Source organism: Sardina pilchardus, chromosome 12 (genome assembly GCF_963854185.1).
Source record: "Sardina pilchardus chromosome 12, fSarPil1.1, whole genome shotgun sequence".
NCBI classification, from domain to species: Eukaryota; Metazoa; Chordata; class Actinopteri; order Clupeiformes; family Clupeidae; genus Sardina; species Sardina pilchardus.
Genome location: NC_085005.1, coordinates 29,928,706 through 29,953,705, shown reverse-complemented (window position 1 = coordinate 29,953,705; position 25,000 = coordinate 29,928,706). Strand labels below are relative to the sequence as shown.

General features: G+C 43.8%; 2 protein-coding genes across 2 annotated transcripts; one reads left to right on the top strand and one right to left on the bottom strand.

Moving 5' to 3' along the window:
• Positions 1 to 3,098: 3,098 nt before the first annotated feature.
• Positions 3,099 to 12,218, top strand: LOC134098428 (G-protein coupled receptor family C group 6 member A-like). Its single transcript, XM_062551474.1, has 6 exons — positions 3,099 to 3,413; positions 4,553 to 5,021; positions 7,175 to 7,927; positions 9,053 to 9,268; positions 9,942 to 10,068; positions 10,263 to 12,218. The coding sequence occupies exons 1-6, from the start codon at positions 3,214 to 3,216 to the stop codon at positions 11,504 to 11,506; spliced, it is 3,009 nt and encodes a 1,002-aa protein (XP_062407458.1). The 5' UTR covers positions 3,099 to 3,213; the 3' UTR covers positions 11,507 to 12,218.
• A 3,226-nt stretch (positions 12,219 to 15,444) lies between these two features.
• On the bottom strand, positions 15,445 to 21,417 carry LOC134097439 (G-protein coupled receptor family C group 6 member A-like). Its single transcript, XM_062550313.1, has 6 exons — positions 21,308 to 21,417; positions 19,430 to 19,904; positions 18,102 to 18,857; positions 17,763 to 17,975; positions 17,283 to 17,373; positions 15,445 to 17,030 (listed from the first exon to the last, which is right to left on the bottom strand). The coding sequence occupies exons 1-6, from the start codon at positions 21,415 to 21,417 to the stop codon at positions 15,445 to 15,447; spliced, it is 3,231 nt and encodes a 1,076-aa protein (XP_062406297.1).
• Positions 21,418 to 25,000: the final 3,583 nt, after the last annotated feature.

Genomic DNA, 25,000 nt, shown 5'->3' with positions numbered 1-25,000 from the left:
TCCACACATAGTATGCGTAAATCAAATAATTTTGCTTCAAAACACGCTACATACCACTCTCTTCCTGGTCTGAAATATTAATTTGTAGGCAAAATCATATAGAAGCCTGATAAAAAAAAAATCATAAAAAAGCGAATTTAAAAGAAAAGTGGTAAGATGGATTTAGAGGGTTTGGCATCTGAACTCTTCAAATACATTCTCTGTCTGACCCCCAACCTCATATGGAGAGATGGCCACACTGGACCAAAGAGCACTGAAGAACCTTCCAACAACACATACTGTATGACCATATGACATATCACCGCATATGGATATGTGCTTAGGCTTGCTATCACCATACTACCCTCAATCTTTTAAGATTGAACATTAGTATGGGGAGTCTGTGCTTTATCTCTACTGCACGAGAGGCGTGCTCTCTTGGAGCTCTTTTGGCATCGCTCAAATCATGATACGCTTGGATAATATCCTTCAACCAATCAGACCAACGATCCGGTGCATTATTTTGGATAAGCCAGAGCCATGCTCTGGGATAAGCTATAGTTTGTGATCCTTTGGAGCCAAAGGTTCTGGCAGGGAACAGAGGAGATAGATCTGCAGGTTTCCAGCCTGAACTGCCCGGTGAATCCAAATTGTCACTGGGGTTGGGTATCGCCTGCAACCTCACAATACAATACCGAAGCCACACGAGGTGCAACACTACCCACAAATCACAGTTTAGATAGGCTACCTCAGTTTTTGACGATCACGATTCGGTTAATTTTCGGTAGGCTACGGTATGCCTAGATACTGCAAGCCTAAAATGTACTGACAATGTTGCTGATGCGTAAGGGGAATAACATTTTGAAAAGCTGTCAAATGTTTGTGATGTTAATTGACTAAACTGACATATGGCTTGCCACTTGTTTTTGTGGGAACTTGAATTTGAAACATGGTCCACAAGCAGCCTACTGTTGATTACTGTTGAGTACGGCTAAATCCTTCAGTACAAATATGTGTATCTTTACATCCTCAGCCACTAATAATTTAATTGGTCCAAGTGGTTTATTGTAAAGCACCTTGTGTTAATGTTTTCATTAATAAAGTGTGTTCTTGCTGGAAAGATTTCTAGTATTGTCTAGTGTAATTTTCTCAACAGACCTACAGATCAATGAATAACATGCTTTCGATACTAAGTGATTCTGGGCAGACTGGCTTCATGAAAACGTTTGAATGGTTTAACAAACTGTAAACCCATTGTGTTCATTTGATATGACTGCAGTGTCGTTCATATAAACTGTAACTACTGCCATAAAACATATTTTATTTTTGATTACTTTACTTGAAGGTATCTACATAAGAGTGACATAACACTGTCGTGAACATGTCATACACATAAACAACTCAAACATTTATGACAACGCTTATTAACGTCATTAAGTGTCATTTGGGTTTTGTCATGACAAGTTAGGGTTAGAGTTAATGTGTCATGACCGTGTCATGTCACTCTACACACCAAGTGAAGTGTTACTGTATTTTTTTTTAATATATATTCCAACAATAGCCACTTGGTAATTCAGAGCTCAAGGCTAAGACCCCAGGCCTTTATGAAGGGCTGGGAGATTAACATTGATGAGTTCTGTACACATTGGGCTCTCAACCATGTAGTATACAAGTAGACATTCCTGTGAAATTGGTGACATGAAGGCGGCAGAGGAAAATCCACCCGTTCTATATTTAGGCTACCAGTAAGTGTGGTCCTGTGTAGAATTCTCATGAATTTGTCAAACAGGGGAAAACAATTGTCCAGGAAGTATATCAGAGATTATGTACAGTATGTGTGTGTGTGTGTATGAATGTTGCTCATTGAGCTCAATGCAAATCAAACAGGCTAATAGGCTAACTGGAAAAAGCACCATGCCAATCTCTAGCTATGGTGAAGGGTATGTGATGATATGGGGCTATTTTAATTCCAAAGGCCAAGGGAACTTTATCAGGATGCATAATATCCTGGATCCATGAAATAGCTGGCCTTTAAAAATAAAAACATATTAAAAAAAATCCTCCTGCTCCTATGGGAATTTAACATAGGGGTCAAATACTTATGCAACCTGTATTTAAGGAAGAACATTTACATTTAACATCTATTTACGATACATTCTTCAATCACAAAGAAAATTAGTGTCCTTAGCGGTTTGATTTTTACTCATTTTTTGAATTAAGGCATTACAATCAATTCTCAAAAAATGATTTTATATTCCTCTTTTTAGTCAACTTTAGCATGGGTGTGATTACTTACTATACCCACTGTAAGCTACTTATAAGCTCTAAAACGAGATCTATGTCAGATGATTAAACATTTCACTACATATTGTACTTTAAATGACACATAAATAACTTGAACTTGAAGTATTTCTAAAGTAACTTAATATTTGACCACTCTAGATCTAATAGGAAACGGACTGATCTGTGTCAATGCAATGTGCTACAGCCCAATACATGCCATTTGTTTTAACATTACAAAATATTTAAATATTCAAAGGTGACATAAAATGGAAATCATTTTTGTCTTGGTTTTGATGAATCAGGAGAGGTTGTGCATAACGAAAGAGCTATCATGAACACGAGGCATGGTTGTGCCCTCCTTCATATGAAAATGTTGAACTTAGAAACAGCCACTAAAAAACAGAAAACAAAAATTAGAACAAAGTCTACTTGTGATGTCAAATATCGCAAGGCCATTGAAGTTCATGCCAAAGAGAGCGCCATTTAGTCAAAAGGACCATTTCAATACCCAGCTTAAATATAAGGTTTTAATTGGGCTTGTAAAATTGCAATTGAGTTTATTTTTTATGAATCAAATATATAGGCTACTATATAATATATAGTAAAATACTATATATTATTTGAATTTATAGTACTATTTTAACATTAGAGAACACAGTACAATACTTGATTCATCCATTCTATGTCCTTCTTCAAAAAAATAGCCTAAACCTTGGAGATGAGCCAGCCCACCGACAGCCTATGTCCTGGAATTCATTGATTTGGGTTCAGATAAGAGAAGAGACGGAAGTTGCTCTTGAAATATGAGATGCCTTCCTTTTGTCATGTAGGATGAGTAACTAATGTTAACATTTACCACGGCGTGGGAGTGTAAGCAAAGTGAAGAGGAGATTACTGTAGCCTACAGTTCATTGACAGACAGTAATCAGATGTGCAAAGACAAGACAAGAGATGGCGACCAGCACTGGGCTGTGTTACCTGTGTTTGTTGGTCATAGCGAATTGGGGTAGTCTCAATGGTTCAAGCTATACTAGGCCGCTCGAGGCCACTAAGGACGGCGACATCATCATCGGTGGAATCTTCCCTGTGCACGAGAGCGTCGATTTCGAAGACAACTACGATGGAAGGCCGTCCAGCCGAAATTGCACCAGGTGAGCACTATGAAAAACAGCTCTCTGTGAAAGAATAAATACAAAGTTCCTCAACCTTTAATGCCATTTAGAATTATTTTTACTTAGCCTACAGTAGCACCACTAGTCAACATTTTTACAAGAATTATGTAGGCTATAGTCAATGTGTACTAGGCGACAGTTGAATTGTAGCCAATAGGCCAATTAGGATGCTCACATACACAGGATTTTCGAATTGTTCTCTTTTTTGAGTGACTGTTCCGGATATTTAATTATATTTTCCGGGACACAAGTAGTCATAAATTGGTTTTGTTCGCCATGCGCCAACTCCGCTGCAGATATAGGCTATTAAACTTCAAAGTTGGTTAAGCTACTCTAATTATTTGGGTAGGCTACTGATCTTGAGTGCGCTCCAGAAAAATAGAGCCTGGCATGTCCCAGGTGTCATTGTTGATATCTCCTTTTTAATATTTAAATGTATAACTGCTTGTGACAACTTACTATAGCCTATGCTAAGCCTATTGTTAATGTTGTGTTATCAATGTCGCACAAACAAGCAGGGCTTGAGTTCATGGATTGACCTTATATTACAAGAGCTGGTTAAAGGGCTTTATGAGAACCGTGTAGACTTTTTTGTAGAAATAAAACAAATATCTAGATATGACAAAACATAAATTAGCCTACACACTCAACGAATGTGTTGTTGTCCCTATCTGGACACAGAGATGTGTTCAAAAACAATGCAAGTTGTGTTGTTTGCAAGACAATTTCTATAACAAACAAATGACAAACACAAGCTACTGTATGTCCCTACCTGGATACAGATACTGTATGTGTTAAAAACAAAGCAAGTTGTGTTGTTTTCAACATATTTGTTTTAAGAGCGCAGTTTGAAACGCTGGCATAAAAGGAATAGTGCAACGTCAGGCAACATTTACTTTTAGACGATGGAAAAAATGTTTCCTCTGAAATCTGATACTGATCATCATGCATGACAGCCGGACAGGTTTGGCCTGAATGTTACAAATAGCTGATAAGGAAGTCTTCCATTTACATCTGACTTCACATGAAGTGACAAAATTCACATGTGGCGTAGGTCAAGAAACGCATTGTGTTAGGCCTATTATTATTAATATCATTACCTGTGTGTGTTCTTGCAGGTATAGCGTGGCACGGTTGCTTCAGGCTCTGATGCTGGTGGAAGCAGTGGGGGCTGTGAACCGCTCACCTCTGCTAGGTAACCTGACGCTGGGCTACCACATAGTGGACTCCTGCTCGGACGTCACCACTGCAGTGGCTGTTATGCAGAGGTTCCTAGATGCTTGCAACAACAGCAGGCCTGGATGGAGCAACAGCATACCTGGTTGGAACAACAACAGACCTGGATGGAGCAACAACAGACCTGGATGGAACAACAGCACACCTGGATGGAGCAACAACAGACCTGGATGGAACAACAGCAGACCTGGATGGAACAACAGCATACCTGGATGGAACAACAGCACACCTGGATGGAACAACAGCAGGCCTGCACGTCCCCCGGGATTGGTCAGCGTTGTGGTTGGAGCATACCACTCAGAGATCTCCATCGCTGTGGCTAGACAGCTGTCCATCAAACAAATCCCACAGGTAACACAAGAGGGTCAGAGGAAGTGGAAAAATGTATTGGCCAACACATTGTCCATTTAGGACATTCTACTTTTTTCAATTGTCTTAAAAATCACTGAGACCTTGATTTAGGCCTCATGGGCAAGTCGTTTGTTCGTTACCCCTGCTTAAAGCAAACACAGCAAAGAGTTTTTTGTACCTTAAGATGATGTTTCCAAAATCATTTCAGAGGTTCATCAACTCGTAACAAGGTGAACTGCACTTCTGAACTACATGTAGCTTCGCAGCCCTCTCGACTATAACCGCACTAAAAGTTTGCCAGATCGGGTAGCGGATCTGTAGTTCGATGGAATCATGAGACATAAGAAACTACAAATTTGACTTGCTTCGATGTCACAATACTCTACCTTGTCTGTGGACATTGTTATTTGATGGATGAACAAATAGCATGCATGCGACAGAAAACGTTCTTTAGTGTTGCTTTAAAGGAACACTTCACCGTTTTTTCATATTAAACTTATACGTTATTCCCTTAACTAAGTCGAGTTGATACATACCTCTGACGTTTCAATGCGTGCACTCACTGGCTCTGGATGTTGTGTGGCGGAGTTGGTAGCCCAGTTCATTCATTCGGATCCAAACAGAGATGAAGTTAGAAGCCACCAAACATCTCCATGTTTCCCTATTAAAATACAGTAACACGAGTAGTCACACGACCAAGTATGGTGAGACAAAATAAAACGTGGTGCATTTCTAAGCGGGTAAGAAGGATGACTATGTTGTGTGGCGGAATAACATTTGGGAGCACTTTGACTCGACGCAGTAATATCATCACTCTTGCACTTTCAGTTTCACTTTGGAGTGAGGATATTACTGCGCCGAGTCTAAGCGCTCCAAGTGTTATTCCGCCACACAATATAGCTATCCCTCTTACCTGCTTAGAAAAGCACCTCGTTTTATTTTGTCTCACCATACTTGGTCGTGTCACTACTCGTGTAACTGTATTTTAATAGGGAAAACATGGAGGTGTTTGGTCGCTTCTAACTTCATCTCTGTTTGGATCCTAATGAATGAACTGGGCTAGCTAAGTGCTATCAAAGTAGCGCCGCGCGCCAGAGAGCCAGTGAGTGCACGCATTGAAACGTGAGAGGTATGTATCAACTCGTCTTAGTTAAGGGAATAACATAGTTTAATATGAAAAAACGGTGAAGTGTTCCTTTAAGGAAATATTAGAGAGTAATAAGTTCTTTAGAGTTATTCTGGCTAAGGGTACCTTCAGACTTGGCCTCTATTTCCGAAGTTGTAGAAGTTGTGCTGGCCGCATTTTCAGTTTCTATAAAATCTGCCATTGTTTTTGTTCCAAAAAGCAGCCGGAAGCGTCTTTTTGTGATATGCAAAGTATCCGCTTGTGATTGGTCAGCTGTCAAAAAACAGCGCAACGCTAGAAGTTGAACATTTCTCAACTTTAAACAGCTCTGAGCTGCAGAAAAAGAGAGAGGGACGCCCGCGACCACGTTTTAAAAGAAGACAAGGGCTCCGTTCGAATCGGAAGGCAGCTGCCTACTGCCTCCCTCCCTAAATAGAGAGCTCTCTAACTAGACATGACTTTAGATTAAACTAAATTAGCCTACGTAAGCTAGCAGGCTAACGGTATAAAATAGTTTCACTGGCAGCTAATATATCAGACCAGGCGTTATTAGTGGGTACAACAATGGTATAACCAGGTAGTAAATCGTTTATTTTCAATCTACTTTCTACAAATCCAAGCTAAATAACGTTACACAAATGACATTTCAACAGATTCGGCAGTCATTTACCGATATCGGCAGCCATGTTTGTTTTGTTTTCAAGCTGATTCAGACGTGGCCGCAAAGGATTATGGGTAGAAGGCGGCTTGAAGTGTACATCGATGCTGCCCTCAAAATTGACCGTTATTCAGGAAATCTAAGATATCTTAGAAGGCAGCGAAAATAGTTTTTTCGGTTTCGAACGGCCTTCGCTGCCTTGCTCTCTAGTTAGATATCTTAGAAGGCAGCAGTTTTACCCGATTCGAACGGAGCCAAGGACTTCCATTATAATGTAAAATAGCAGCTGCAAAACCTTTGCCTAGTCTACGCGTACCTTTATGTGAAAGAAAATCTCAAGTAAATTGATATTTGATTGTATGTTTACAGATCAGTTATGGCTCCACTACGGGAATTCTGAGCGACAAATCTCGCTTCCCAGCCTTCATGCGGACAGTGCCGGAGGACAACTATCAGGCTCAGGCCATCGTCGACATCCTGGCACACCACAACTGGACCTGGGTGGGCGTGGTGACAACCGACGGGGACTACGGTCGCTACGCTGCCCAGCGCTTCCAAGAGCACGCGAGGGTAAAGGGCATCTGTGTTGCCTTCTGCGAGGTGCTCTCAGACATTCTAGACGACAGAAATCTGGCACAGGTGATAAATTCAATCGTCCAAGACATTGAAAAGGATCCCAGAATCGGAGTCATTGTGTCCTTTGCCAAACCAGATCACATGAAGTACCTCATGAGCATGCTCACACCCAACGCCACCGGACGCGTCTGGATCGCCAGTGACAACTGGGCTACGTCTGCCCGCGTGCTAGAGGACCGAAAGCTCAGTGACATCGGGACTGTCATCGGGGTCACCCTGAAATCTTCAAATATGTCACACTTTGAGAGGTACTTGGAGCATCTGGATCCTGACCTGGATGCCCAGAACAACACCATCCTGCGCCAGTACCTGTGGACGATGGGCAAGGGCTTGACCCAGCCTGAGCTGGGAGCAGCGCTGAAGAGGAAGATCTACCCATACGCCGTGTTCAGCGTGGGGCTGGCAGTCAGAGCCATAGCCAACGCCTTGGCCAACCTCTGCGCAAACAGAGACTGCAGAGGAGGCAACAACTTTAAGTCATGGGAGGTAAGAATGGGGTGTGGGTCCATTTTTACACTTATTGCCACTATTATGCTCTTGTTTTCATGTGTATTTTTGGATGTTTGGTTTGCCTTTGAGTGAAAAGGGTGGTGAAGATTGGCAGAAAACAATCTCGGGTGAGAGAGATTGGGGTGGGAGTGGGAGAGGTATAGGGATGAGAGAGATGGGGGTGAGAGAGGTGGGTTAAAGGAACACTTCACCGTTTTTTCATATTAAACTACGTTATTCCCTTAATTAAGACGAGTTGATACATACCTCTCACGTTTCAATGGGTGCTCTCACTGGCTCTGGCGCGCAGCGCAACTTTGATCGCACTTAGCTAGCCCAATGCATTCATTAGGATCCAAACAGAGATGAAGTTAGAAGCGACCAAACACCTCCATGTTTTTCCTATTAAAATACAGTTACATGAGTAGTCACACGACCAAGTATGGTGAGACAAAATAAAACGTGGTGCATTTCTAAGCAGGTAAGAGCAGAGGGATAACTATTGTGTGGCACAGTAATATCCTCACTCTTGCACTTTCAGTTTCACTTTGGAGTGAGGATGTTACTGCGCAGAGTCTAAGTGCTCTCAATGTTATTCCGCCACACAATATAGTTATCCCTCTTACCTGCTTAGAAATGCACCACGTTTGATCTGGCTCTCACCACTGTGCCCTTGAGCAAGCCACATTAGGGTGCTGTGTCCACCAAACACGTTATTTACGCTGAGAGCGCCCCCAACCTTCTTTTCTCGGCGCTTCGAGAAGTGTTTATTGTTGCTACGTTACCAAAACCAGAGACGGTTTATAACGAGAAGTGCCATTGACGAGCCCGGCGGCGCTGTTCTAAAAGTTGAACAGATTTCAACTTTGAGCGCTCTGAGCGCTGCAGTAAAAAAGGTCAGCGCCCGAGAGCTTTCTTCCGGCGAGGGCGCTCAGCGCTGTGAACGCTGAGCTACATAGACTTTATATTGAAAATTGTCGCCGTCGGCGCCTAAAACGCGGTTGGTGGACACAGCACCTTAACCCCAAGTTGCTCCGGGGACAATATAGTTGACATACTGTATGTACTGTAAGTCACTTTGGACAAAAAAAGGGTCTGCTAAATGTAATGTTTTGGTTGCAGCTGAAGAGTGCTTTGCGGAGGAGCAACTTTACATTGGGGCCAGACGATACTCATCAGTACAAATTCGATAAACACGGTGATCTCAACACTGGCTACGATGTCATCCTCTGGGAGCAGGATGGAGAGAACGTGGACATGACCAAAGTCGTGGCCAAGTACGACATCAGCTCACGGGATCTCTCCTTTGTGAATGAAGCAAAGATCTCCAACCTTGTGGTAAATCAGCTCCCACTGCCCACTTTCCTCTCTCTTTGCACACAACCATCTGTAATTTCAGTTTCAATTTAATTTCACTTATAGAGCACCAAAACATTAGCCTGACTCTCGCCAGACCCTTGTAGTTCCGCCATGCTCCACCAGAGGCGTTTCGCTGAGCTCCACACAAGGGTCTGGACGCGAGGGCAATCCAAACCCCTGGCAGTGATCAAAAAATGAGCAACCAATCAGGAGCGCCGAAGCGAGTGTTTGATTCAAATAACAATGGCGGCACGCAGCGAGGAGTCTTGTGCTGACATTGATTCTGCTATTTCAACCGTTTTGTCGAATCTATCGAGTATAGTTTTGAAAACATTTATTGGTGGCAAGGATGTTTTTACTCTTCTTCCGACCGGGTTTGGCAAGAGCTTGAAGAAGCCTAGCATGTCATTCAAGATAACAGGCAAGTGGTTTATCAAATCACATGCGAGGATGTTTTACAAGGACCCGCCTTCATAAATACATCTCCTATCGAGAAGTCCCAGATCCTTGTGTGAAGCAGACAGCGAACTACAGGATCTGGCGAAAGTCAGGTTACCAAAACATATACACATATCTCATGATCCTTTACAGAGTGTTAAACATTCAGAGAGAGTAACAATACTTAACAAAACACTGGGTTTGTGTGTTTCAGGGAAATGTAACATCCAGGTGTTCTGCCGACTGTCAGCCAGGATATAGGAAGGTGTCCCAAGATGAAGGGCCTGTTTGCTGCTTTAAATGTACCAAATGCAGCAAAAACACCTACAACAATGGAACAGGTGTGCATACACACAAACACACAAACACACACACACACACACACAGGCTATTGTTATAGAGTATTGAGTAATAGCTAAATATAATTTCATGATATCATAAATATGATAATTCATCACAATTACTTGAATTAAGATAATATGTAAACCACTGACTGGTTTCTTTAATATGTCTGCTCTATGCACCTTTTCTGCAGACGCAGAGGACTGTATGAAATGTGAAGATGGCCAATGGTCTGAGGAGGGTAGCACCAGGTGCCTGGACAAAACGATTGTGTTTTTTGGTTGGAAAGAGAACTTTGCGATCGTCTTGTTGTCGTTTGCTGCGCTGGGTGTGCTCCTGACGCTGGTGGTGCTGGTTCTGTTTCTGGCCCGGTGGACCACGCCCGTGGTGAAGTCCTCTGTCGGGCCCATATGCCTTCTGCTCCTCTTCTCTCTGCTCGGCACCTTCGTCAGCGCCGTGCTCTTCGTGGGCAAGCCCAACGACGCCCAGTGCCAGGCGCGCCAGGTGCTCTTCGGCCTCAGCTTCACTGTGTGCGTCTCCTGCATCCTGGTCAAGTCCTTGAAGATCCTCCTGGCCTTCCAGATTGACCCTTCAATAAGGCTGGTTCTAGACAAACTCTTCCAGCCCTACCTGATCATTGCGGCCTGTGTAGCTATCCAGGTGGGGATCTGTACAGCCTGGCTTCTTATAGAAGCTCCCCATGCCGAACGGAAAGACCTCAGACGAGACAAGATTGTACTGCAGTGTAACGAAGGCGGCATGCTTTTCTTTGGCCTCATGCTAGGCTACATCGGCCTTCTGTCCCTGATCGGGTTTGTTGTAGCCTTTTATAGCCGGCGGCTGCCTGAGGGCTACAACGAGGCCAAGTTCATCACCTTCGCCTTGGTCGTCTACTTCGTCTGTTGGGTGGTGTTCGGGCCCGTCTACTTCCACGCGGAAGTGGGCGATTTCCTCCCGGCGGTGGAGATGATCGTCATCCTCTTCACGGCCTACGGCATCCTCTGCACGCTGTTCTTGCCGAGGTGTTACGTCATCTTGTTCAGAAAAGAGCGCAACACCAAGGAAGCCTTCCGCCAGAACGTGCGCGAATACTCCCATCGGCCGTCCCTGGAGCCACCCAGCATCCTGCTGACGGACGACCCCGGCTCCAACGGGCAGGCGTACCACCCCCTGCAGGCCTCCAGCTCCCAGACGTCGCTGGCATCGCTGGTGCCCAGAGAGGAGATGCCTGACGGGCGCGTCTCGCCGGAATCAACCATGTCTAGTGCCCACCTGAAACCCAAATCACCACCACCACCACCACCACCAACAAAAACAGCAACAGCAACAACAGCAACAACAACAGCAACAACAGAAAACACCTTCTTAACGGGGGACAGGACCACTCTGATAAACAAGCGCAAAAAGTCTCTTGTGAGGTGTGCTACTGTACATTGAAGCCATTCGGCGTTCTAGAACTACATATTTTATTTACCTCCGCCAAGGAGGTATATGTTTTCATCGGGGACCGGCGTTTTTCTGTCTGTCTGTTTGTTTGTTTGTTTGTCTGTTTGTTAGCAAGATAACTCAAAAAGTAATGGATGGATTTCGCTGAAATTTTCGGCGAATGTCAGGCATGACCCAAGGAAGAAACGATTACATTTTGGTAGTGATCCGTAATTCTGTAGGCGTTTATGTATTTAGCTTAGTGGTGTAATGGCCATGTGGTGGCGATCTGAATAGTTTAGATTCAAATGTATGACAACCTAGGAAGAAGAAGGCAGGCGGAGGTAGCTGCGCTCTCTGAGTGCTTTTCTAGTTTATTTCTGCATCCTGTACTGTAAGTGCACAAGTATAAGCACATATGCTAATGATATTGTTGTGGAATCTAATTACTGGTTAACAAATACCTCAGAACAAGTGTTAATACAATGTGTATGTTTATGCTTTTATGCACATTAAGGGTACTGTGGCCTACAAAAATGCAAGAGTGTTTAGATTTATAGAAATCATGAAATGAATTTATAGAAAAAGACTTATTTTGGCTTACAAATATTTTTATTTCATTTATGAATCAAAATGTGTTATTGTATGTAATCAATTTTAATTGTTTTTACTAAATTGTTGGCAAACCTTGGAATAATGCAATAAAAACATATGTGTAGAGGAAGACTTCTGCCAGAAAGTTTATTCCTTCATATACATGATAGATAGATAATAGATTGTTAGATATACTTTATTCATCCCCAAGGGGAAAGCAGCCATACAAACACAGCATTCAACATATACTGTACATACCAACATACATACATAAATGACTCTCTACTGAGGGGGGATGTGTGTCTTTCTTTCAACTCAACTCAATGTCAATTCAACTCTGAGCTATTTTTTTCATCATACAATATGATAGACAATTTTCCACCTAGGTGGACAATTAAAGACTTTATTCTATTCTATTCTATTATATATGTAGAGCAACTTACAAGACGTCTTTCTGGCAAGTCCATCTACTGTACTGTGCCTGTGGAGTTAAGTTCATGTATGCTATTAGCTGACTAGAGGGAGAAACTATCCATTATTTTTGTGTCTGCCTTTATTGTCTGTGTTAACTAAACTATTCTATTTTTAATGGTATTTGATCTTTTTATCATATATTATCTATTTGTGTCTGTTTTTTTCACATTTGTATAGGTAGGCTCTGTTCTTTTACTGATGTGAGATGCAATGCAGTCAAATGCTAAGAACATCACATAGCACACACCTGGATCACAAACGCTATATTACAGGGCTGTCTTCGTTCTGTCTCATTTTTTGGCTTAAACAGTTTGTAAACACCTCAAACTGCTTGCAACAGCACAAACGGTTACCCCAAATATCCCATCTTTTCTAATTCTAGGGTGGTACTGTATACCTTGTCAAAATCACTCGGAGACCTTGAATTGTGCCGATGGAGCAAAACTTAGGGGTCTGCCTCAAAGACTACATGCAAATCATCTTAGCTCTGGGATCATTAGGATTCAAACAGTGTTACTGATAATGGCTCACCTCAGTTGGGTTTGTAGACCTATACGATCCTGGTCATTGTTTATTTAGGATCTACATTAGGTCTACAAACCCCACTGAGGTGAGCCATTATCAGTAACATTGTTTGAATCCTAATGATCATATTGACAAGATTCACTGCATTCAAACAGTAGCCTAGTGCTACAACAAGTGAACAGACTCCATTGATCCCAGAGCTAAGCTGATTTGTCTTTGAGGCAGACCCCTTAGTTTTATTCCGTCATTCCTCATGATCATCAGCCTTACTGTATTATCCTCCTCATGTGTACCAAACACACAAACACACAAACACACTAAACTCAAACAAGCAAACTCAAAGTCAGGTTTTAGCCTCCAAGCTCTGGTTTTAATGAATAATGAAAATGACATACAATGGTTCAAACATACAATGATAAAGATGATAATTCAGTGAATAACTGAATGTGCATTGCATTGCATATCATCTCAAGATGTCTGTCATGGTTGCTATGACTTATCAGCTGCACATCAGAATAACCTCTAGATGGCGATAAACTGCCTACTAAACTGTAACTATAAAGTCAGAACAATCAGCATATTTATAGTATGAGGAGGAAGGGGGATTTAAATTATATTCAGTGCAAACAACAGTAAAGAACCAAACTCTACAGCAGTATTTCCTCTAGCTCGTCAGTAGCTTGCTCTAGATCACACATAAACCGAAGCACCAATATTGTAGTTTGCGAACCCGGAAATTATTACAGAAGACTGTTACTGTAAGAACACTTACCAACTCTCCCTTTACCAGCTCCTCCCGAAGGAAAATCCATATACAGTAAGGCAATTATGTGACGTGAGATCTTGACTTTCCTTCGTAAGTCCAGTTGGTAAGTGTTCTGAGCAGTCTTCAATTATAAACTCCGGGTTTGCAAACTACATTATTGGTGCTTTGTTTCACCTATAGGGACCCAGAGCAAGCTACTGACGAGGTTTGGTGCTGTTTTGAGCAATATTTTGGGCCTGTTAGTGGACCCAGAGCAAGCTACTGACGAGGTTTGGTGCTGTTTTGAGCAATATTTTGGGCCTGTTAGTGGTTAGAACATTTTGAAATTGTTTGGCTCACCACTCTTAGCTAATCCCCGAGCTCTGAAGAGCTTAGTCAATGGAAAATACTGTCTTCACAGCTCATTTGATGATACACTTTAATTTATGTGTTCCCCCTTGGTTTAATTGGTGCGAACTTTGTAGTGACAAGAAAATCAAACATGAACCACTCCTAGCAGGAGTGGTCAGATTAAAGTTTGAGATGGGTAGTTAGAATGCTGCAATAACATACATTCTACCTCTGAATTTCGACAGTTTATTAAGGCATGTTACATTTCAACGAAGCATTAGCACAGTAATATTCAGAAGTGTAAAAGTCTGTCTTGAGAGAGTAAAAGTCCTGCCACATTTTTGTTCCAACGTTTAAGAAGAGCAGCTGTGTGCACATCCCACCTTGCAGGTGCACGACAAATGGAGAGGAACTATGGAAGGAATGTAATGTCCGCAACACTGATAAATTGCTCCCGATTTAATGAAAGAATGAAACGTTTCGACCCTACTGGGTCTTCTCATCAGGCAAAACATTTTTGTTCCAACCATTCACTTAATCAGCTGATTCTAATTAGTGCGACCCTTAAGCCAGGTAGATCAGCTAATTAGTGAAATCACTTTAAAGTTGCTCTAAGCGACGATGGGTAATGTCACTTCTGTTGATGTTCAAGCAAAACAGAGAGCTCGCTACTTTCTCCCACTCCTTCCCGTGCAATTAAAACTCTCCTAAACGTGCATCTCATCGGTGATTGGCTGGCACAGTTTGTCTTAATTTTATGGTCCAGGCTGGACCAAGTTGTTTTCGTTGCATTTTTGGAGCCTGGGCTGTTCACTGCATTTTTTTACAGTGTAAAAGCACAGGCAGCTAGCAGATGGGGTGCCTCTCATTAGGGCTTTTATACACCCTCCCTTCCTTCCTCGATCCTCGTCCTCACTGATCTAGATAAAGAATGATGGGGCTGCAACAATGGGATAGTCTATCCAGTGTTAGTTATATATCAGTGGGAACGCTTCTGATCTACAATATATTGCCACTGATCATCGAGGATCGAGGATCGAGGAGAGATGTTGAGAGGCACCCATGGTGAGGTGATGTTTGCTGTATGTGACAAAAAATGTTTTAGCTTACAAATTGCAAAACATCGCACCTTTAAATGCACAGGTACAACCAATACACGGTAGGGATTCTACTCTCTGAAGCCGGACGTTTACATCAGCGGTAATGTTCCAAATATGGGCACTATGGACAGGAAGAGGACAGCGTTATGACGTTCTTTAGGCTACCCCTCTGAGCTCGGGGTGCTTGGTTCGGAGGAGCTGTTGGGCGATTCTGGTGGTTGTGGTAGCGTTGAATCCGGCATGAATATTGGAGACATCTGTCCTAGTTGAGCCTTCTCGTCCTTTTCCGTCAGCGAGGGCTCAGATCCATTCAGGGAGCCAGAGAGCGTGCTGTTCTGGGAGCTGTTGGGTGATTCTGGTGGTTGTGGCAGCGTTGAATCCGACATCTGTCCTAGTTGAGCCTTCTCGTCCTTTTCCGTCAGCGAGGGCTCAGATCCATTCAGGGAGCCAAAGAGCGTGCTGTTCTGGGAGCTGTTGGGTGATTCTGGTGGTTGTGGCAGCACTGTATTCAGCATCGGAGGCACGATGAATATTGGAGACATCCGTCCTAGCTGAGCCTTCTCGTCCTCTGCAGTCAGCGAGGGCTCAGATCCACTCAGGGAGCCAGAGAGCGTGCTGTTCTGGGAGCTGTTGGGTGATTCTGGTGGTTGTGGCAGCACTGTATTCAGCATCGGAGGCAGGATGAATATTGGAGACATCCGTCCTAGCTGAGCCTTCTCGTCCTCTGCAGTCAGCGAGGGCTCAGATCCACTCAGGGAGCCGGAGAGCGTGCTGTTCTGGAAGCTGTCGGAGGAGACGCTCGGAGACATCGACTTGCGCCGTCCCTCGACGTCGTCCTTGCGACGGATGAAGTCCCACAGCTTCCGGCGGAACACCTCACGTGTGTTGCTGTGGCTCTTGAAGCAGATGATGTAGCACTTGGGCAGGAAGTGACAGCAGAGGACCGTGTAGGCCGAGATGAGGATCACGATCATCTCCACGGCGGGGAGGAACACCCCCGCGTGAGCCTGGGCGTAAACGGGCCCGAACACCACCCAGCAGATGAGGTAGATGACCATGCTGAAGCTGATGAACTTGGCCTCGTTGTAGCAGTTCGGCAGCTTCCGGCCCTTAAAGGCGATGACCAATCCGATCAGGCTCAGCAGGCCGACGTACGCCAGCATGAGGCCAAAGAAGAGGAACGAGCCCTCGTTGCACTGCAAGATGATCTTATCGTGGTCCAGTTGTTCCCCCTCCGCTCTGGGAGGGTTTAGAATGAGCCAGACGGTGCAGATGACCACCTGTTTACAGACGCAGAATGCGATGATCAAGTAGGGCTGGTAGAGACGTTTCAGGATCTGCTTTACCGACGGGACAATCTGGAAGGCCAGGAGGATCTTCAAGGACTTGACCAGGATGCAGGAGACGCACACGGTGAAGCTGAGGCCAAAGAGCACCTGGCGCGTCTGGCACTGGGCGTCGTTGGGCTTGCCCACGAAGAGCACGGCGCTGACGAAGGTGCCGAGCAGAGAGAAGAGGAGCAGAAGGCTTATGGGCCCGACAGAGGACTTCACCACGGGCGTGGTCCACCGGGCCAGAAACAGAACCAGCACCACCAGCGTCAGGAGCACACCCAGCGCAGCAAACGACAACAAGACGATCGCAAAGTTCTCTTTCCAACCAAAAAACACAATCGTTTTGTCCAGGCACCTGGTGCTACCCTCCTCAGACCATTGGCCATCTTCACATTTCATACAGTCCTCTGCGTCTGCAGAAAAGGTGCATAGAGCAGACATATTAAAGTAACCAGTCGGTGGTTTACATATTATCTTAATTCAAGTAATTGTGATGAATTATCATGTGTAAATGTATGATATTATGAAATTATATTTGGCTATTACTCAACACTCTATAACAGTAGCCTGTGTGTGTGTGTGTGTGTGTGTGGCTGTGGCTGTGTTTGTGTGTGTGTGTGTGTGTGTGTGTGTGTGTGTGTGTTTGTGTTTGTGTGTATGCACACCTGTTCCATTGTTGTAGGTGTTATTGCTGCATTTGGTACATTTAAAGCAGCAAACAGGCCCTTCATCTTGGGACACCTTCCTATATCCTGGCTGACAGTCGGCAGAACACCTGGATGTTACATTTCCCTGAAACACACAAACCCAAAATATATACTCATATCTGCCAGCTGCCATCGGGGACCGACGTTTGTCTGTCTGTTTGTCTATTTGTTAGCAAGATAACTCAAAAAGTGATGAATGGATTTCGATAACATTTTCAGGGAAGGTCGGACATGACCCGGTGAAGAAACGATTACATTTAGGGAGTGATCCGTAATTCCGTCGGGATTCCGGAGGCGTTTATGTATTTATCTTAGTGGTGTAATGGCATGGTATGGCCACGTGGTGGCTTTCTGAATAGTTTAGGTTCAAATATATGACAACCTAGAACAATGCAGGCGGAGATCTGCGCTCTCTGAGTGCTTTTCTAGTTCACTTACTGTTTTACTGAAGACCTTCTTGTCGCCATTTCCCACAAAGTACAACTTGCGAGAGCTGATGTTGTACTTGGCCACGATGTCATGAACATCCAGCTCCCCATCTTGGTCCCTCCAGAGCACAAGGTCATATCCAGAATTAATGTCCCCATGCTCATTGAATCTGTATGAGTCTCCATCTATTTCAAAGGTTGCGGTCCTCAAGGCATGCTTCAGCTACATTGAGGAGCCACCAATGAAATGAATAAGGGGTAACAATTGTAAGCACACATTCAGAGAGTTCATAGACAAACATCTTTTTGCATGAACAGATGCAGAGTTCTGATAATCATGAAGTCTTACCTCCCATGACTCAAAGTTGTTGCCTCCTCTGCAGTCTCTGTTTGCGCAGAGGTTGGCCAAGGCGCTGGCTATGGCTCTGACTGCCAGCCCCACACTGAACACGGCGTATGGGTAGATCTTCCTCTTCAGCGCTGCTCCCAGCTCAGGCTGGGTCAAGCCCTTGCCCTCCGACCACAGGTACTGGCGCAGGATGGTGTTGTGGGAGTGAGCAGCTGGGTCAGGATCCAAGTTGTCCAAGTACGTCTGGAACCGCGTTGTGTCTGCCGATTTCAAGGTGACCCCGACGATGGTCCCCACGTCGCTGAGATTGCGTCTCTCGAGCACACGACTGGAGGTGGCCCAGTTATCGCTGGCGATCCAGACGCGACCCGTGGCATTGTGGGTAAGACGCTCCATGATGTACATCATGTGGTCGGGTTTGGCGAAGGACACCACGGCGCGGACCTTCGGATCCTCCTCCAGGTGGCGCACTGTTCTCCCGATGCCGTCTTCGAGCACCGCGTCGTCGAGGATGTCCGGGAGCACCACGCTGAAGGAGATGCAGATGCCCTGTCTCTCCGCGTGCAGCTGGAAGCGCTGAGCAGCGTAGCGGCCGTAGTCCCCGTCGGTGGTCACCAGGCCGACCCAGGTCCATTTGTGGCCCACCAGGATGTCGACGATGGCCTGAGCCTGAAAGTTGTCCTCCGGCACTGTCCGCATGAAGGCTGGGAAGCGAGATTTGTCGCTCAGAATCCCTGTGGTGGAGCCATAACTGATCTGATTGAAAACAATCACATTGGGATTAGTGTGACACAATCGAAATGTATGAATGTATTAATGCTTTATTGCTAATTCAGTCTGGAGTTGCTTCACTGAGAAGTGTGCCTGGTTAAGACAGTTTTGGGCCCATTAATTCGACTGCATTCCAGTAGGCGATGGACAGGTGCATAACAGTAAAGCAGTCATCAGAGATTAAGGCAATTCATACTTTGCACGTGATGTCACAACTAATGGCTGGCAGGCAAGAACATCATTCTCCAGCAACAACATCTTGCCAGGATGTTGACAGTTTTACTATATACCAAAGTTAGTGTTTTGAGGTGTAAACATGCCGGAGACTTGTTGTGTGATCAAGCTGTGGTCATTTCTTGCCTGCCAGGTATCCATGGTAGCCACATGACTGCAGAGTATGAATTGACGTCATCAATGTTTTGGGGGCGGGGGGAATTCGGGTTAACTTCCAGGAAGATTAAAACACGCCCCATAACCATGTATAATAATGATGTGGCGTGTGGCGTGCTGCCAGCCTTCTCCTGATCAGAATCCGAGTCTCTCTACTTTGAGCCTACCTGTGGGATTTGCTTGATGGACAGCTGTCTAGCCACAGCGATGGAGATCTCCGAGTGGTACCCTCCTACGAGCACGTTGGCGGGTCTAAAATGCCCAGGGCCCAGGTTGCTCTCGTGGCTCTCCGACATGCTCGCGTGGTTCTCCGACATGCTCTCGTGGTTCTCCGACATGCTCTCGTGGTTCTCCGACATGCTCTCGTGGTTCTCCGACATGCTCGCGTTCCTGTCCGGCATGTTCTCGTGGTTCTCCAGCATGCTCTCGTTGCCGGATCTGTGCGGGCGCTCCTCATTCTCTGGGCAGACTGAGTTGAAGTCGTCCAGGTATCGGTGGGTCACCGCCACTGCAGTGGTGACGTCCGAGCAGGAGTCCACTACGTGGTAGCCCAGCGTCAGGTTACCTAGCAGAGGTGAGCGGTTCACAGCCTCCACTGCTTCCACCAGCATCAGAGCCTGAAGCAACCGTGCCACGCTATACCTGCACCAACACATCGAGGTGTGTGAATTTAAAAATCCTGCTAAACAGGACTCGATATAGAACTCATGAGTACACACCTACGCACATTGTAGGGAGAATGAAACGTCTATGTACAGTATAAGAAATGTATGAAGGCCTCTTTTTTTTTAAAAAAATAATCCAAATGCCATGCATTACATTGTTTTCTGTATCTTCACTATTATTATTACTATTATTATTATTATTATTATTAGGGTCATTCTATGAATGGGCCGGGGTGCTATTTGCGTCCACAACATGTGATGAGATGCATACGGCACAAACTTAACAAAGTGTGTTTCAAAAGCCTAAAGCAAATGTTTGTTAAGTATCACACTATTTTTAAATGCATGGCCATTTCCATGTGTTTGCGTTGCCCAGCATGACATGTGCATCTAATATGTCACCACGTAAATGACATTTTCTTATCAAACTTTTGTTATTTTTTCAGAATTAAATGTATTTTTCCGATGATGTTCATGATGTTTTGGTAAATATTTTATTATTGTTTTGAGTCCCTGGTTTGACCTACCTTTAACCTGGTTTGACCTACCACCCCCTCACATGAACTTTTTTTGTCTGTAAATAGTATACTGTATAATTTTTTGTAATGTCTGCCTGTAGAGCACCCAAGAAAAATTCTGACATTCTTTTACATAGTTTTTCTTCTTTTCTTTCATTACTATCACTATTACTATTCATTACTTTCATTTTAACACTATCATTGCTATGCAAATTACATTCTAATTGAAGTCATGTACGTATGTCAGGTCAATAACTTGACCGTTATTGGATAACTAGAGCCATTTCATCATGGAATGCACAACCCCGTCACATACCACCCAATCACAGGTGGGCTGAGGTCGCTTGTCAAGTCCGACATCATAGCCAGACGATTTCCTCAACCTATAAACCTTGTCACCAACACCTCCATTTTAGTAACTAGAGTAATCAATTAGTATGCAACCAGATAATCAAGGACTCTGTGCAAAATGGGATTTTGTTAGGATGAAGCAGCAAATGAAGAGTAGAATGACCATTATCTTATAGGCTACTCTGAATTGCAAAACAAAAAATTTTCTTTTACTGTCGAAAAAAACCCCGCAGCTCTGAGAGAAACAATTATCGGCACATTATTGCTTCACAACTTAACTGATAGTACTAGTAAAACCGTAATCTCCCAACTATTAGCCGCGGCTTATACTGTACATTGATTTAGCAACATGTCTTCCGCTATGAGGTTAAATACACAGGGGCAATTAATATGGTATTAATATGGTTTTGTTTCTTTTAACTTGAACACTGTCCTGCGGCTTATTCACAATGTGGCTAATAAACAGGACATTACTGTAGTGGTATCATTAGTATTAGTGCTTCTTGCTCACCTGGTGCAGTTTCGTTCAGAGGGCCGTCCGTCCTCGCCTTCCCTAATGTTAACACTCTCGTGTATTGGGAAGAGTCCCCCGATGATGATGTCTCCTTCCTTCATAACCATGAGTGGCTCCTTGTAGCCAGAACACTCTAGGCTACCCCAACTCCCCACAAGCACCACGCACATGAGCCACAGTCTAACCTGCCTGATCATCTCGCACTGTCTATGACTGAGTTAGTGTCAGTGTCAGTGTCAGTGTCAGTGTTGATTCACTACTTTGACACTCTACAACTTTTACTTCACTCCACTCTGCTTTACAGCATCTATTCTCTCCCTCTCTCCTTCCTCCTATCAGGCAGTGCAGTGGCCACAAAAGGACCGGTGAGGCGTCTTTCATCTGTTAAGAAGCTCTCAGGAATGACCTCCTGGAATGGCCCTACTCTCCGTGTCCCGCCCCGTCAGGTATCGCATGAAAGAAGTTCCTCCTCATTTGGTAACCTGAGTCTGTGGAGAGAAAAAAAAAATCTTCAGACTGAATCCAAAAAATACACATGATGATACCACAGTCCAATAAAATGACACTGGCAATAAGTTGTGCTGGAAGGGTTAGGATGGTGGTTTGTTGGTTTGGTGGTTTGGATAAATATTGCACAATTAGCACCTGCTAGAATAAGATACATGTAGCGATCTGGACGGAATTTCTCAGACATCTTTAGGCCCGCTTGAAGTATCCCCGTTTGTGAGTGCACACATTTCCCTTCAGAACCAAAATGGCCAACCAATAGGGCCCAATAGTCCCAACAGAGTACACCCAAGTAGAGTAGATAACTGATAACTGATACTGTGTGCACTGAGGAATGTCATTGATTTTAGAGGTATTTCACAAAACTTTTAGCTGCTACTGTGTTTTATGTAAATATGTTTTCTTGGTTTTTTTTTATGTGTTAATGTGTTTGTCTGTGTCTGGAACTATTTGTTTGGCTGCCATTTTGACCAGGACTCCCTGGCAGAAGAGACGCTCAGTCTCAATGGGACAATCCTGGCTAAATAAAGGTTAAATAAATAAATAAATAACACCTGGATAGAGCTTCAGAGGAGCCTGGTAGAGCCGTGAAGGCCGAGATGGAGCCGTTACTCTCTCAGAGACTATGCCCATTCTGTCTATTCTGTGTAAAAGGACAGAGTGACTACTTCACAGAATCCCTCCTCGTCCAGCTAAGGACGGCATCAGTACAACAGGGTGCAATAGTACTCATCCTGAAGACTGCTCTGTGATACGGATCTTACCACAAACTGCAGACTTGAATTTCGGACTCTGCCAAATAGCAGTTCAGGCAGGAACTCAGACATGTAAAGTATGTATACAGTATGTGTATGCACATTCACAATAGTGACCCAATGTTCACTTATTTAATCTCTTCTGATAGAATAGCTGAAATACTTTGATAAATAAGGCTTTCCTTTGGTATTAAAATGGTCAAACAGAATGGTCCCTTGGAAGTGACATGAAGGGTTGCTCATGTTGTTCTTGTGGGTGCTGGAGATCATTTGGGAATGTTTTTTTTTTTTCATGTTTAGTATGCCTTTATGGAGACAGGACAGTAGAGAATGACAGGAAGTGAGAGTAGGGCTGGGATCCGGAAGGGACTGCGGGGCGGGAATCGAAACTCAGGTCGCCTGGGTACGGTCCAGGTGCCCCAGCCAGTGGCGCCACAGCTGGGGCCTGGAATGACATGTGTTCCAAAAAGAGGATGTTCTTCTTCACTGTCCCATTAGACGTTGTCATTACTGCAGAAGTCAAAAGCATCCGTCTGTGAGCACTGAGCAGCAAATCTTTATTTCACCTCCCTTGGAAAAAATACTGTACATGCATGTTTTATTTTATAAAGATGTTTCCAATATTGCACACATGGTAACACTCTAAGTCTCACAATTAGTCCTCCAAGGAATACCACACCACAAGGTAGTCATCTTTTTTTTTTAATAACTCAGCATTTGCTATGTCACGCCACTTTTTCCAGTTTTTAGTAAATCTGCTGCAGACCCTTGGACACTGGCATGTTGTGCTGGAAAAAGAGACCAAAAGCAGTCTGTGACGTGCAAATCAGAATGTCACAATTTATGATCTTTATTTGTTTGTTTGGGTTTGCTTGCTTGATTCCTGGTTACAATAAAAAAAAAAATACCTGACACACTTGACCTCATCCCTCAGTAATGTGCAGATTGATATGTGACGTCCTCTCGGTCTCCTCTTCCTTGTTCCTGGTCAGGTATTGGCAGAAGGAACTCCATAAATATCAGCTGTGAGCTTTCAATCACTGATCTACAGCAGTCCTGGCCAACGTCAACACAAACGCTTAGCAGCCTGATTTGATCAAGTCACTTTCACAAAATTCACATGCAAGTTATATTACATAATATGATGACACACACATGTTTTGCATACATCTTTTTGGTTTGGTTTGATTTCACTCGACATAAAAAACATTTTATTGATTTATATTATTGAAGGTATTTTATTTGTTCATAAACTGTCATTTTTACGTTTAGTTTTTAGGGGGTTTCCACCCGTTAACATGGGTGAGGACATAGCCTACACATTTGTATTTAATTCTCATGGAACTGAAATAACTGTCAACTGTCATAAACTGTATCGACCTGCTCCAATTAGACCAGAGAGACTGATCCTGATACAGTAGGTCTGTTAAATAATCATGGATAAATGGTGACTGGTAGTCTGAGAAAAAGACTAAATATATATCCTAGAATAGAATGTGTTCCTTCTGAATGCTGTAAATACTACAGTAAGTTATTGAACTTTGTTCTAGAATAGTAACTTTTGCCACTTTAAAGTAGGGTTCAGACCAAAGATTCTCGACGAGACGAGACAAGCAGCGACGTTCTAAAGCCCAATTCACACCAAAAGTTCCTGACCGGCTTGTCTCGTCTCGAATCTTTGGTCTGAACCCTACTTAAAACCTTGCAACTGTGTCATGTTGAATGCTCTTGCAACTACATGCAACTTCTAATTCACATGCAACTCGGTCTCGTTGCATCGAGAATCTTTGGTGTGAATTGGGCTTAACAAACATCAATGGCCAGCGTTTTTGTAGATATTGAGCATAGTGTGGATGTGACAAGTGTCCGCTACTACTCACACACATCTGCATGAGGATTGTACACAGGAGGTAGCTGCCCATGTCTTAGCAACATTATATTATTGGAAGCTCCTTCATTCTAGCCATTGTGCATTTTTTGCATTCTTTTTTTCCCCCAATTCACTTGGTTTGGACTAGATTGCCTCTAGTGTACATGCCTAAACATGCTTGCATCCAATTATTAGGACCCATATATCTATCTGAGCGTTTGCTTGGAAGACACGCCTTCCCTGCGACCAAATGCCAAGACAATGAGATTCTTTGATTGTATCGTGGGTGATTTTGGGCACCGCTGAACTTCCTGAACCTGAACAAAGATGCCACTTCCAGCAAAGGGCCCACACAAGAGGAAGTTAAGCCAAGCGAAAAAAGTCAAACCGCAGCTTAAGATGAACAAGATGAAGTTGTGCAGTACAGTAATTTCCCGCATATAGGCCGCATTGTGTATAAGACGCAGGACAGTGTTTTATGCAAGTTAAAAGAAACAAAACCATATTAACACCATATTAACTGCCCCCCTATATTAACCTCACAGCTGAAGAAATTTT

What these genes read in the sequence shown, in the direction of transcription:
- LOC134097439 (XM_062550313.1), bottom strand. Translation starts at nt 21,417, where the DNA reads ATGGTTATGAAGGAAGGAGACATCATCATCGGGGGACTCTTCCCAATA. An exon ending in ACAACTTTGAGTCATGGGAG is followed by an intron (nt 17,976 to 18,101) that starts GTAAGACTTCAT and finishes TCCTCAATGTAG; the next exon opens with CTGAAGCATGCCTTGAGGAC. An exon ending in CACCTACAACAATGGAACAG is followed by an intron (nt 17,031 to 17,282) that starts GTGTGCATACAC and finishes CCTTTTCTGCAG; the next exon opens with ACGCAGAGGACTGTATGAAA.
- LOC134098428 (XM_062551474.1), top strand. Translation starts at nt 3,214, where the DNA reads ATGGCGACCAGCACTGGGCTGTGTTACCTGTGTTTGTTGGTCATAGCG. An exon ending in TCCAGCCGAAATTGCACCAG is followed by an intron (nt 3,414 to 4,552) that starts GTGAGCACTATG and finishes GTGTTCTTGCAG; the next exon opens with GTATAGCGTGGCACGGTTGC. An exon ending in CCATCAAACAAATCCCACAG is followed by an intron (nt 5,022 to 7,174) that starts GTAACACAAGAG and finishes GTATGTTTACAG; the next exon opens with ATCAGTTATGGCTCCACTAC.